The sequence below is a fragment of the Cupressus sempervirens genome, chromosome 3 (genome assembly GCF_028749045.1).
Source record: "Cupressus sempervirens isolate cs-2001-9-10 chromosome 3, ASM2874904v1, whole genome shotgun sequence".
NCBI classification, from domain to species: Eukaryota; Viridiplantae; Streptophyta; class Pinopsida; order Cupressales; family Cupressaceae; genus Cupressus; species Cupressus sempervirens.
Genome location: NC_143120.1, coordinates 122,420,755 through 122,435,463, shown reverse-complemented (window position 1 = coordinate 122,435,463; position 14,709 = coordinate 122,420,755). Strand labels below are relative to the sequence as shown.

General features: G+C 33.6%; 1 protein-coding gene across 4 annotated transcripts in view; it reads left to right on the top strand.

Moving 5' to 3' along the window:
- LOC149565077 (nuclear pore complex protein NUP54-like) overlaps positions 1 to 14,709 on the top strand; it is a 143,805-nt gene that overhangs the window by 33,796 nt on the left and 95,300 nt on the right. For 2 of the 4 annotated variants that reach the window (XM_089817011.1, XM_089817010.1), the window contains exons 5-6: positions 8,028 to 8,093; positions 8,213 to 8,299. The exons of the other annotated variants lie outside the window; for them this stretch is intronic. In XM_089817011.1, coding sequence (XP_089673137.1) covers positions 8,028 to 8,093; positions 8,213 to 8,299 — 153 coding nt within the window. The remainder of the gene's footprint in view (positions 1 to 8,027; positions 8,094 to 8,212; positions 8,300 to 14,709) is intronic. 4 annotated transcript variants of the gene reach the window in all.

Sequence of the window (14,709 nt, the reverse complement as noted above, 5' to 3'; positions counted from 1 at the left end):
TGTTTTTGTTTTTTGGGTTTGTTGATTTTCTCCTTAAAAATCATTTTATATTGTCTGTAATACGCAAGGTTGCGTGAGATTCTGGGTTTTACCCTTTTTTCCACAAAAATGAAGTTTTGTAATTGCAATTTGTTTTGAATCATTGCACTCTTCTGGCAAAGCTTCTTGGTTTCAACATTCTATAGATCCAGGGAGGGTCTCAGTTATCACAAAATGTTCTGACATTCGTATGTTGACCATTAAGAGAGGCTATTAAGATAATATCTTTAATATCTTTATTAAGATATTATCTCCTTAGTTAAATACTTTCTATAATGGTCAACTACTTGTCTATAGTTCGTCTTTCAGTCTAGATAGGAATGTTTCTTATCCTGTCTCTTTCATCTTCAGTCTAGATAGGAATGTTTCCTATCTTGTCTTCAGTTTTGTTTCTAATTTCGTCTTCAGTCTACATTGTTTCTTTTAGAAACAACGTCCTTGTAATTCTTTATAAGGAATACATTTGTTCCTCAGTTAATAAATCATTTGGAAATTCATTAATCTGCCAATTCTTGAATCTTGTAACACATTATATCAGCTCAAGGAATAGCTGTAGACCCTGCTAAGATCAAGGCAATCCAAAATTGGCCTATACCTAGAAACATGACAAAGGTCAGAAGCTTTATGGGCCTAGTAGGTTTTTAGAGAAAATTTGTTAGAGATTTTTCCAGGATAGTATATCCCATCACTTCACTCCAAAGGAGATGAATGAAGTTCAGGTGGACTGAAATATGTCAAACAACTTTTGAATATCTAAAGGAAAAGTTAACAACTACACCGATACTCAGAGTACTTGATCCATGTCATATCCCCATTTTAAGATAGAATTTTAATAATAATTGATAATACAATGTTATTAAATAAATAATGATAATAAAGTTATATTAAAATCAATACTAAAATATAAAACTAGGAAACAATAATTATTTAATCTATATTATTAATGAAATAATATTTAGTATGATATTTTAAATAATTAAAAAATAATAAAATTTCAATGAGTAAATAAAGAAATAAAATTAAATACAAGAGACAATATTGTAGAAAATATGTTAACTTTCTAAATAGAATTTAATAATAAATAATAATAAACACAAATAAGTTAGTAAATAAATAATATAACATAGAATAATATAAATTAACTAAATCTAATGAAAAGACAAGAGATGTTTAACAAATAGACATGACTCCTTAAAATTAAGATATAAAGGGGAGGACAGTTTATTTTAGAGAGGGGAAAAAAGAAGAGGAGAAGAGAGTTAAAAAAGGAAAAATGGAAGAGGAAAGAAATATGAAGAAAATAAGGAAGTGACTTTCTCAAAAGGGTCATAATTATAAATAGTTGTGACTCTTCAAAAATATTGTGATTATAAAATGTTGGGACTTTTCCAAAGGATTTTATTTATGAAGTGTTGTGACTTTTCGAAAGGATTATAACTATGAAGTGTTGTGACTTTTCAAATAATTTGTATTGTGAATGGTTGTGACCCTTGGAAAAGAAGAAACAAAAAATATCTATTGTCCTTTCCTTATAAATTAGAAAATGAAGAATTTTAGAAAGTAAATAGAGAGTTGAGATAATTCTAGAAGGAATATTTCATTGAAGGGAGAACTAAAGATAGAGCCACATAAACCAAGTAAAGCAGAAGGTAAGAAAGGTATATTTATAGATTATATTTGTTTAATTATATTTATGAATTTATTTATATTAATGAATCATACTTGTGGATAATATTGTGTTAACCTAAGGGGTTAGCACCATGGATATCAATGAGACTCGAAGCATGGAGCATGTGAGATATTAAGATCTCAATTGTCCAACATGGCCGAGAATCCAAGTGAACTCGAATCATGGAGCATGTGAGATATTAAGATCTACATTGTTTGCCATGGCCGAGAATTGATATCAAAGCATGGAGCATGGAGATATTAAGATCTCCATTGTCCGCCATGGCTGATAATTGATGTGCTAGAATATTTTGATGTTGTCAACATATGCATATGTGATTAGCCTTGGATAAGGGATGCCTGTTTAAGAAGAATCTTAAGGGGTGTGCTCTCGAGAAGACGACGAGGTAGCTATGAGCTAGGAAGCCCGATTTGGAGACATCCTTAAGATTGGGGTTAAATTAGAGGGTAGAATAATATAGTTAGTTTGTCATTGTTGTGATTCTAACCATTATTTTGTAGGTATTACTTGTTCCAAACTAACCCTAATAGTGGGGACATTACAATCCACAAGACCAATTCGTAGTTATAACAGATGCATCTGAGGAGGGGTTAGGAGGTGTATTGATGTAGGAAGATCAAGTTATTGCCTACAAATCCTGGAAGCTGAAAAATTATGAACAAAACTATGCCCTGCATGATCTGGAATTAGTAGCCATTGTTCATGCCCTCTAGATGTAGAGGCACTGTTTGATAGAAAGACCATTTGAACTCCAGTCAGATCACCACGACCTGAAATATATATTTACCCAACCTAACCTTAACACTCGACAAAGAAGATGGCTAGAATTTCTAGTAGATTATGATTTTGAGATTAGCTATGTTAAGGGAAAGGAAAACAAAGTAGCAAATGCATTGAGCCGGGGAAGGCATATATCAGCTATGATAGCAATAAATATCGGGTTCAGGGAACAAGTATTGCAACACCTATTCGTCGATGAATTTTGAGGCTAGCCAAGAACTTCACAGAGATCCTCAAAACCCCAGGTATGGAGATTACCAATTGGAAGAGGATGTACTTTTGAGATACAGAGGTGGGATGTATATACCTAAGGTTTCAGAAGTCCGAAGAATGATTTTAAGAGAATTCTACATAGCCTTATATTCTTGACATCCTGGGGTGACCAAGATGTTGGTAGATATAAAACCCTTGTATTTTTGAAAAGGAATGAAAAGAGAAGTAGCAGAATACGTAGCAGGATGCCTCGAGTGTTAGAGGTTCAAGGCTGAACACCGTTATCCAACAGGATTATTGCATCCGAATGAGGTTCCAGAATGGAAGTGGTAGATAATTACCATGGATTTTATTTAGGGGCTACCCATGACTCAAAACAGACACAACACTATTTTAGTAGTTGTAGATAGATTAACCAAAGTAGCCCACTTGATACTAGGTAATTTGACAGATGGAGCACAAGAGATTGCAGAAATTCATCAGAGAAATTTTTAGACTTCATGGAGTTACAGAAAAGATTATATCCAACAAGGATGCTAAGATAACATCTAGGTTTTGGAAAACTTTATTTTTCACCTTTGGGAACCAAGCTAAATGTCAGTTTTGCTTACCATCTAGAAATCGAGAGTAAATCAAGTTTTGGAAGACCTCCTAAGAGTGTCCTGTATGGATCGACAATACCAATGGGAAATGTATCTTTCCTTAGTAGAATTTTCCTATAACAACTCTTATCAATCTGCTATCAAGATGGCACCCTTTGAGGCCTTATATGACCGAAAATGCAGAACACCTGTAAGTTGGAACCAAATTGAAGATAGAATTATCATTGGGCCATAAATGCTATTAGATATGGAAGAACATGTAGTTAAGATCCATTAGAGGTTGAAAGAAGCAAATGATAGACATAAGAGTTATGCAAATGCTAAAAGAATACCTAGAGAGTTCTCAGTGGTGGGAAAGGCTCTATTAAAGGGAAAACCACAAAAGAACACTATCAAGTTCGGAAAGAATGCCAAGCTGGTCCCAAGATATGTGGGACCCTTTGAGGTGTTAGAAGTTGTAAACCTGGTAGCCTACAAGATTGCACTACCTCCAACCCTTGCCAAGATGCATGATATATTCCATGTATCATATCTTAAGAAGTATATCACCCATCATGAGCATATAGTTGATTGGAACCTTTTGTAGGTACGAGACCAAGGGGTGGTGGAAATAGAGCCGCTCAAAATACGCGAGGTGCATAAGCTCTGCTTACAAAATCGAGACATAACTTAGTGCGAGGTCTAGTGGGACTAGTATACTTAGGAAAATGCTACTTGGGAAGATTATGATGAGATCTTCCAGAAATTTCTCCATTTCTTCTCCAGGACTGAAACATTAAATTTTGTTGACTATCATTTAAAACTATGCTTTTTTTACTTAACTAGAATTCTGGTTTTTGTAAAGTTCATCGGGGATGATGAAACACAAGGAGGAGGGTATGTTACATCCCAATATTTTTTCTCTTAAAGTAATTATGTAACTGCATACATTTCATGTGACTGGTTGTTAGTTGAAATCAATTGAATGTTATGATCATGGGAAATGGAAAATTGTTTGATTCTCATGAAGATGACTTGTTAGTTGTTAGTTACAAGATATTTGAGAATGATTAATATTTTCTTTTGAAAATAAGTTGTCAATGGTTTTGGTGGTTAGCCATTATGATAATTATGAAATACGTTTGGTTACAATTGAGAAATATGGTATTATCGTGGAATATTTTTTTTGAATACAGGAGCTAACGAAGGAGGGAAGCATTGCTAAACGGAATTTAAGGAATGGGGCGCCATTTAAGTCCATCGTCAAACCATCAGGTATGGGTTCTAACTATCTTGGTGAAGGATTTAATGGCAAGGCAATGGGGTATACCTTGGACAGTCATGAGCTACCCAGTCAGTTCTAAAAACAAGAGAAACACTAAACATGTAATAACATAAGAGAACTATTACCTTCTTTTTATTTTTTTGAGACCGTGGAGTAGTCGTCAAATGTAACTCTCTATAGATATATATATATATTGACACCATGTTATTTTTGTTTTGCTAAAATCTACAAACTGCACCTACACACACACACACACACACACACACACACATATATATGCACGATCATTATATTGATAAAAAAGAATTATACGTGCTCACATAATTACACGTGTAGGTACATATGTATATGTGTACGTAGAATTATAGGTGATGTCAATAGCATCATGCCAATATACATACATACATACATACACACACACACACACACACACACACACATATATATATATTTGTGTAATATAACCTTGAGAAATATAATCTTTAAGTCTTTATTTTGGCTCCATGACAATGAGAAAATGCCACCTTTTATATTGGCCTTCATTCGTTTTTAAATTTTCAAATGATTTGAGGAGTTCTTGTAACTGATGATGGCTTGCTCAACACTCCTTTGTAACCGATGAAGCATGAAAAATATATTATTTCATATCCCACAGCTAAGGAGAAAAAGCTCTTGGTGATTCCACTTTTTTCTTTGCATATGATTTCTCTGAGTGAGTTAGCAAGTGATCTTCCTTATTTACAACTCCTTTTGGAGACTCATCATCATTCTTGTATCATATCCCGATACCGTAACTGTAGTGTTAGTCATGCCATTGTCAACAGTACCAGAAGCTCCTTCACGTGTTGAAGTTATGTTGTTAGACCATGACAACTACTCTTAACCATCATTTTTCAGGTCATGAAATCATTACTCAAGTTTCCTTTCATATTCATGTACTCTATGTCTTTTTCAAAATGTTTTGAAAGATGATTTTCCATAACGGAAATGAATGAATGCTATGGTAATTTATATCCATGATCATGGATGAGCATACTAGCCGTAACCAAGGCTCAAGAGTGTATTGAATCCTGAAAACATAAGAACTATTTCTATCTTATTTTGGCTCCTTTTATCCATACATATTGGGTGCTAACACAAACCCACACATTTAGGCTTGGAATCAATTCCATTGTAATTATTGAGCAAACACTTGTAAAATGAATAATTGTATATGATTTAAATAGAGATGGTTCCTTTATTTTTTTATGAGGCATATGTCTGATTTATACAGAGGTATTATCCATATACCAATTGAGATAGAATCAAATTAGTGTTGATAAATTCTGATTGATAAAATTGAATGCATATACCAAAAAAATCCCAGGATGCACCCAAGACCAGTAGAGTCAAACATAATTGGATGAAGAGGAGAGGCATCCCTACAAGAACAAATTGAATGTTAGTAACAAAAGTAATGAACACTTAAAACTGCTAAGACCAAGTCAGCTCATGGTTGTCCAAAGTATATCCAGTTGTCAAGTGAGTAGTGGTGATCGGGCTATTTATTTGCCCATCTAAATCCTTGGCCAAGGTAGATTAGAGGCATGCTTGCTGCAAATGATCACTAGACGTTAGGGTGCTAGTTGACAGAGGGGAGGTTGATGGAGGAATTCCATAGCCTTGTCTTCTACTTAGCCGACACTCTAACACCAGAATGCTTGGGTGGCAGGACTATAGTCCCCCAAGCCTAACCTTGGGGTAGGGAGAGCCTTTCTCATATGAGATTGTGTGGGGATATGTTAAGGTCCGCAGTTGGGAGGTTAAGCCTAAGTCAATGCTTCTCCTCTTTGCTAGAGATCCGAGGCTTGCACAACACATTGACAGTTATTTTGATACATGTATAATTCCTAATCTTTGCTTGTACTTACTTTTCATGTACTCTTGAAATGCATGTTCGTTTATATGGTTATTTATTAAGTTGTTATCAAGTGTAACCTGTGGAAGTTAGTTATGGGAGTTAAATTAGTTTCCTCCATGTGAATTTGAAATTTAGTAGTTGTTTTATGTCATGAAATGAAATCAGTTAGTAGTCATTCTTGAAGGAAGTAACGCATGTATAACTGTTGTTATGTCATTCTGTTATTTAAATCAGTTATGCTTAGATTATGATCACTAAACTTCCAGCCTATGAAAATTGGTATGTTACAAAAGTACTTTATGGTAAAGAAAGTACCAAGAACATGGCACACCATGATCAATTATTTCTTTGATGGCTTTAAGTTTAGGGTTGTTTTGATCCCTATCTTCAAGTCAATAGTTTGATGGATGATACAGTCATTCTTATTATTTACTTCGATGAGTTAATCAATTTTACAAAAAGGAACCAACAATATGAATAAAGATGACTTCAGATTTATGCTTTTCTTTTGACATAGATTTAGGTTGGATGATTACAGATTTATGCTGAACGACATGTATTTAGGTCTCTCTCCCTATCATTTAGGGTTTAACTTCTTACAAGTATGTTATGTATGTAACTTTTCCAGAACCAAATATCTAAGACAATTACTTGAGAAACACAAGCTGGTGGATTCTTAGACTCAATAGCTTCTCTTCAGTAGGTCAATCTTTTATAATATTGACCTAGGCAGCCTAATTTATTTCTTTAACTAGGTCTGACATTTCCTTTGTTGTTGCTGTTTTAGCACATCTCTTGGTAAGCACAACACCAATCATTAAGGGAAGTAAAGAAGATCTTTAGATATGTTAGAGGTACAGGATTCAGATTTTTTTGAACAACTAGTAGGTTAAAAGATCTATGGTAAGTCTTATTATGGGTGCTGTATCTGCATAAGCAAGAAGCAATAGATTGCATTCTTTAGCACATAAACTGTGTGAGACGACTTTGGCTGCATGGAGCTGGTTTGACTAAGGACAATCTTGGTTGATTTATGGGGACATCAAGAGAAGCTTACCGGAAATTTTATGGTAAATAGGGTTTGTTCCAGTTTGTAAAATAAATACGTTTTTTACGCGTGTATCAAAGTGTGCAGAGGTTTTCCATTTTCTTTATTTATTGGTTGAGAAAGTTGTGAATGAGCTGATGTACTGTCTAGCTGAAGAGCAAGCATTAGAAATGTTTACCGAAGACCTCTTCATAAAAATTAACATATACTACAAAAAAACATTGGAATAGTAAAAAATGCATGATATTCAGACATGACATCGTGCTATACAAAACTTAATTATCGGGAACGGTCTGTCATAAATTATAATCGGTTGCCATCTTTCAATTTTTTAGTTTGATGGGTTAAACAATTTTTTTTTTCTGATCTAATTGCTGAAAGCATATAAATCCTCCTCCTTTTGCATTTTCTCAGTTTCAGTGTTTTTTCCTACAAATGTTTGCATTGTTTTTTATCAATGATTAATTTATTGTGAAAATGTGATAAGACAGTTGCAAGATGAGGCATTGGCCCTTGATGCTCAAAGACTTCAAGCCACACAAAAAAGTGTGAAACTGGTGAGTCTCATTTTATATTGGAAATCAGGTCGCTCTAAATTGATTTTCTGCATTACCACGTAGTTTGGTTATGTTATGGTTCTAACATGGGATGCCTACTTGAATGAGATATTGCACAGCTTGAAAGATATTTTCAAGTGGAAACTATGCCTTGCATTCAACGTCTAAGGCAACAGGAACAATTAATACAAAGGCGCCTTTTGAGGGTGAGACTGAGATTGTCTTATTATGTTTTTGTTGTGTTTTTTTCTATATAAATGGAGCAGTTATAACAATACAAGAAGCATCAACTCCATACCCAGATAAAAGTTCCATAATAAAACGACCAAAGAAATTAACAAAGCAGTTCAACATCTAAAACCAACAAACATGGAACTATTGTATTCCCACCAATGTCATTACACTGCACTCATGCTGATCCAAATCATAGGTACAAATAAAATGATCTGCTATATTATCTGTGTTGAAGTCTTTCACAGCAGTTCAAATCTGTTCCTTATGGTTAGTTCCATTCTATCCTCCTCTGGTCTGTCAATATCACGGGTCTTCATTTATCATTTAGAGCAGCCAGTTCTTTCTTGTTTAATTTTTTTCCTTGTGGCCAAAAATTAGCTTTTTTAGCCTTCCTTTCATAAACAACTAACAAGGCCTTCCTCAAGCAAGATCAGGAATCTCTCTTAAGAATTTCCAGAATCACGGTGACCTGCAACAAAATGTTCATAACTATAAGGGTAACATGGCATTGATTTCTCAGGTTGTGCAGGAGTAACATGGCATTGATCATGGTTCAAAGTCTTGCAAATTTTTCATTAGATTTAGAAAAAATATTATTTCAAAATGCATATTTTAAAATATCAAGGCAGCCTATTACAAAATCCTCAAATTTTGAATATTCTTTTGGCACTTGGGAATAATCGTCTGTCATTTATGTCTTCTATGGAGTGATCTCTTTTGAATTTCAAACTATCAATGTTTTGCTGAATAAAATTGAATGATTCATCACTTAGGACATTTTCCTCTATGATCTCCCTATCATCAAGCTTTGCAATCTCCTTGAGGAATTTTATTTGATTCTCATAGATGGGGAGGTCATTCTTCCATTGAGCAGCCAGTATGGCCATTTCTACCTCAATATTTTTTTTTGTTCATATACATCAAAAACCTTAATCAAGAATAATCTCACCTTACCCAATTTTTAGGAGGTCCAATAATCCAAAACTAGTTCGTTACCCTTCATGGCATACAAGGAATCTACTTTTGTCTTGGGATGAGGGCAAGGACACTTGTCCTAACAACTTGAGTGGCTAGTGGATTGATCAAGTCTTTGAAAAGATGCCTAAATTGCTCCGAGTACCATTTCATTTTCTTCTTTGACTAGTGAACCTTTTGCATTCTCGACTTAATTGTTTGTGTGGCAGCATTAAATGTAGTTAAGCCACCCAACCTCTTATGCTTTCCAAAATTTATTCCCTATCATCTTTATCCATAGTAGGGGTGCCTATGTTAGCCATTGCTTTCCCTTTATCATTCCTCAAGGTAACTATTACCTAAATTTTCACTCCCTAGCTCATTTCAGGTAGAGTCATAGTTATGCCAATCAATGGTGCATTTTTTGTTAGAACAAAACACAAGACTCAGATTTGCAGCAAATTGAAGGGTTACAAAGCAACAAGGATACATATGCAATACATCATTTTGGTCATAAAAGGGAATAAAAATGAAGCAACAACTACAAAATTTACCATCAATAGTAGTGAAGTAAAGGAAGTATTTAGAAGCTTCAAATACAATTAACAAAAGTACATCTACAACAGCTGTAAAAGGAAGGAAGCCGAGTTTTTCTTGTATAAAACTTTACCCCAAGGTTTTAGATTTAAAGAGAAACCAACAAAGAGCTTCTAGATTTCTAGAAACGATAACAAGCTTCAGATTTTTTTTCTTTTGTAAGTTTGTATTGTATTTGTTTTTTATAATATTTATGAATGATAAATTATCAAAATATGGAAATTGACTTTTAAAATAAATTTTTATTTTTATTTTGTATCATTTAATAAAAAATTATTAAATTATTAAATAATTTATAATCTATTATTTTTAATGAACATTATTATATTAATAATATTGTTGAAAAAGAGCAAATACAACATGTTGACTCTTTCCAAGATGCCAATTTGTCCAATTAGCTAGATGAAGTACAATTGTTTTTGTACTTCAAGAAGTATTGCACCCGTTGGTGAAATGTTGGTTATTTTTCCATCTCCTTATAGTTGTCCATGAACATGGTTTTCATTGGAAATTGATTAGAAAAGGCAACTATTTTTCACAACCAGTAAATGGTTTTGTTTAGCATCTTGTTGCTGGTTAGGATAGAATAACTTAGTTTTCAGTTTTCCCAAAGTTTTGTCTAAGCGCAATAGAGTAGTTTAGTTGTAGTTTTCCCATTTTCAATAAGTGTTCCAAGTCCCAGACCTGTTCAGGTTATAAAGGGAGTTGCTTTGTTCTAAAAATGAGGAAAAGTCATGCTCCATAGTTGTTTTAAGTATCTACAAACACAAAGCAATCCTTTCCTAATGGTCATACATACACCTATAATTGGTGATAATGAAGTTCAATACTTCAGTGTCACAAATCATAAACATACATTCAATCAGTAGGGAAGGGTTATTTTGCATCCACAGTCTGAGTTTCAAGTTCAATCACATTTTTTGCTGACTCTATACTCAATGAACTGTTATAGGCTACTGATCTTGATGTCTAGCGGGTAGACATATAACAAATGTTGCCAAAAATGTTACCTAAATTTTCACCCCCAAGCTCATTTTAGGTAGAGTCATAGTTATGTCAATCAATTGTGCATTTTTTGTTTGAAGCAAATACAAGAGTTAGATTTGTAGCAAATTGAAGGGTTACGAAACAACAAGGATACATATGCAATACATCCTTTTGGTCATAAAAGGGAATAAAAATGTAGTAGCAACTACAGACTCTACCATCAATAGCAGCGAAGTATAGGAAGCATTTAGAAGTTTTAAATACCATCAACGAAAGTACATTTGCAACAACTATAATAGGAAGGAAGTAGAGTTTTTCTTGTATAAAACTTCACCCCCAGGTTTCAAATTTAAAGAGAAATCAACAAAGAGCTTCCAAATTTCTAGAGACAATAACAAGAAGCTTTAGATTTTTTTAAATTTTTGTAAGTTTGTATTGTATTTTTTACAATATTTATGAATGATATTTTATAAACCATTAATTTGATATTATTAAAAAAATACAAAATATAAAAATTGACTTTTATAATAATTTTTTATTTTTATTTTGTATCATTTAATAAAATATTATTAAATAATTTATAATCTATTATTTTGTGTTCCATGGGGATGTCCCCTGGGTTTTTGCCCTCGTACTTGTACCAGGTACGAAATGGGGACATGGGTACACCTTTTGGCTGTCCCTCGTGCTGTGCCAAATGGCCAATTTCGGGTACCGTCCTCGAAATGCAATTTGGTGATTCCCAGGAAACTCGGGTACAACAATTCGTACCGAGGATGCCATTCCTATCCCTCAAGTGCCATCTAAACCTCGTTCCGTCTCCTTTTTCCCAGCACACAGTTAGCGGTCAAAAAGGTTTTAAAAAAAATATTTTTGGGCTGTGTCTCCCATTTGCGTGGGCCCCACATGGACGTTAGCTATCAATAAAATAATGCAAACCCTAATTTGGCTTTAAAACACAAAAGACTCAAGTCTTTTCTTCATTTGAGTTATTTGCAAGTTGGGAAGTGGAAGAGGAAAATAGTAGTAACCAAAGAGGAGTGCATTTTGGAGGTGCAAGAGGAGGTTTTGCCTTCATTTCTTCTTCATTTGAGGTATGTTTTTTTATTTTATTTTTGTTTGATTCAAACTTTATTATTGTTTGTTGCCATTTTTCATTTTTTCCAATGACATAGAGAGGGCATGTTGAACGGATATGTTATCTCTAAAAGTTGCACCTTTGACTAAATTCGAAAAACCCAGTCACTTCGAGAAACATGGAAACACTCTTGGATAGTGGGTGTACCAGAAATAGGAGTGAATCTTCAGATTCTAGGTTGGCTCCTTATGATGCTTCACCTATTTGCTCTTCAAACATAACTTAAAACTTGGGAGGAAAAGAGATAGAAGGATAAAAAAATTAAAATTTTAAGATTAAGGTGATGCACCAAACTTGAAATGAGATTGAGATTTTGAACACAATGAAACCTTCTTGAAACAGTTCAAATATGACATAATTCTGATAACAATTTACTCATTTTGCAGATGCAACAAACTAAAGGATTCTCACTTAGGACTCAAGATGAATCAGAATAATGACAACAAATCGATACCTTTCATACAACAAGATGGAACTCAGAAAAGGTCTTCAAACAACTGCTTCATTCAAATTTTCAAAGGTTGATATATAACATTTCCATACTTGTTACAAAGCAATCTGTACTCAAACTATGAAGGATTCAAGAAGAAATCATAACAATAGCCCTTTTACCAAAAACTCATAACCCTTACAAATGAGCCTCAAGCTTATGCTTTTTCACTTTGATTGCTTCATAAATGCAAACAACCACTGGGTCAAATTCAGCCTTCGAGGCCAATTTTGAGCCCCTAAAAAGTCTTCAAAAAGTGTAAAATAGTACCCCAAAAGTCATGGTTTGAAAATATCAACATAAAGACCCCTCACAAAATGCAGTCATATCTCCAAAAAGGCTCCCGAAAGTCTCCTTGAAATGCAATAACTCTTCAACTGACTTCCCATCCCATCACTATAACTTTGGACAACTATAATAACTCTAAAAAATATCCATGCTTGACTTCTAAAAGGTAAAAATAAATATCTTATATTTTATCACACTTAACACTTATTAATAATATTTTATATATAATTCATAATTCATACAATCTAATAAATATTAATTATACTAATAACATTTATTAAGTGATAGGCTAATTCACTTTATAATATTATTAATCTAATTGATATATATTAGAAAGTAAATTATAGATTATATAGTAAGCATTAATAAGTGAAAATATTATTATGATTACAATATTTATATTTTATTATTATTTTTAATAGATATCAATTAGATTAATAATATCATTAAGTGGATCAAGAAACCATTTAACAATATCATTAATACAATTGATATATATTAAAACAAATAATATTATATAAATATTAAAATAATAATAAAAGTGAAAACATAATAAAATATTTACAATACTTTTAAAAGCTTAGGAAAGGATCCTAAGACATTAAAAGGCTTTCAAACTTGGCATATTCCAAATGTCATATTTGACATGAAAAGAAGATATCCATGAGCATGAGAAAATGGGACTTAGGAAATAAAACATTTTCCATAAAATGCAAAGCTTATTCATGAAGCTTCTAGGGTCTTTTGGTACCCTAAAATGAGTATTTGATTTTTCATTTTTAACTTTGAGGAAATGTTGAGCTCTGCTGCTGCCACTACCATGAGAATTTTAGTTGGAGTTTTATACAAATTTGAACAGCCTTTCTAGGCACTTTTTCCTGTGATTTTCACTGTTGTTGTGACCAATATCATTCGCTTCCATCAGTTTTTTACGTGCTAGGCTGCCATAGAAGGAAAAGAGGGCTTCAAATTGAAGATTTTCTTGGTGTTTGTTGGCTCGAATAGCAAGTTATTTCTGCATTTTTCTTGCTTTCGCTGTTGTTGGGACCAAAATACCATTCATCTTTTTCATTCTTTTTCTATTGAGCCACCATGAATGGAAGAAAATGAGAGTTTGAAGGTCTTCTGTCTTAAATGTTCTAGCATTTTTTGCTGGTCACCATGAAATCAGAGCTCTTGTACTTGGCAAAACACAAAAACACATTTTTGATTGGCATAACTATGGCTCTACCTGAATTAAGCCGGGGGTCAAAAATTAGGTAATAGGAAACATTGAAATGTTTTTTTTCCCCATAACTTGCAGCAATATAATACATTGTATAATCCAAGGCAAAAACATGAGTAGCAGTGAGAGTGAGGGGAGTAGTGATAGCGTGGATGTTGCCATGCAAGAAACTCATGTGTCACATTTACAAAGACTAAGAAAAAGACCTAGCGCAGCCATGGATGATTCTTCGTTTGAGCATAATATAGATGTCCTTGTGGAAGATGCAATGCCTAATCTGTTTGAGTGCCCTTCCAAAGTCCTAAAAAAAATGCCAAAGGTCCATTCGACCCTAAGATACCTCTCCTACAATTTGTCACAAAACTAGACGACAATAACAAGAAAAATTTGGGGTGTAGTAAGGAATGGAAATGCCATATATGTAAGAAACATTATTTTGGGAGCTACACAAGAGTATATTGTCATCGTTTATGGATAGGTGGGCAAGGGGTGAAAGGTTGCAAAAAAATTAAGGATGATGAAAAACATGAGGCCAATAGGTTGCATGTAGAGGGGGAGTTATTGCAATTAAGGGGTTCTATAGGCACCACACCCACACCCTCATTTACTCCTACACTCACTCCCACTAGCACTACTAGTAAAGGGAAAGGCCAAGAGAGATACCAATGTGGCTGATTTACTTAACATACAAGCAAAAGAGAGA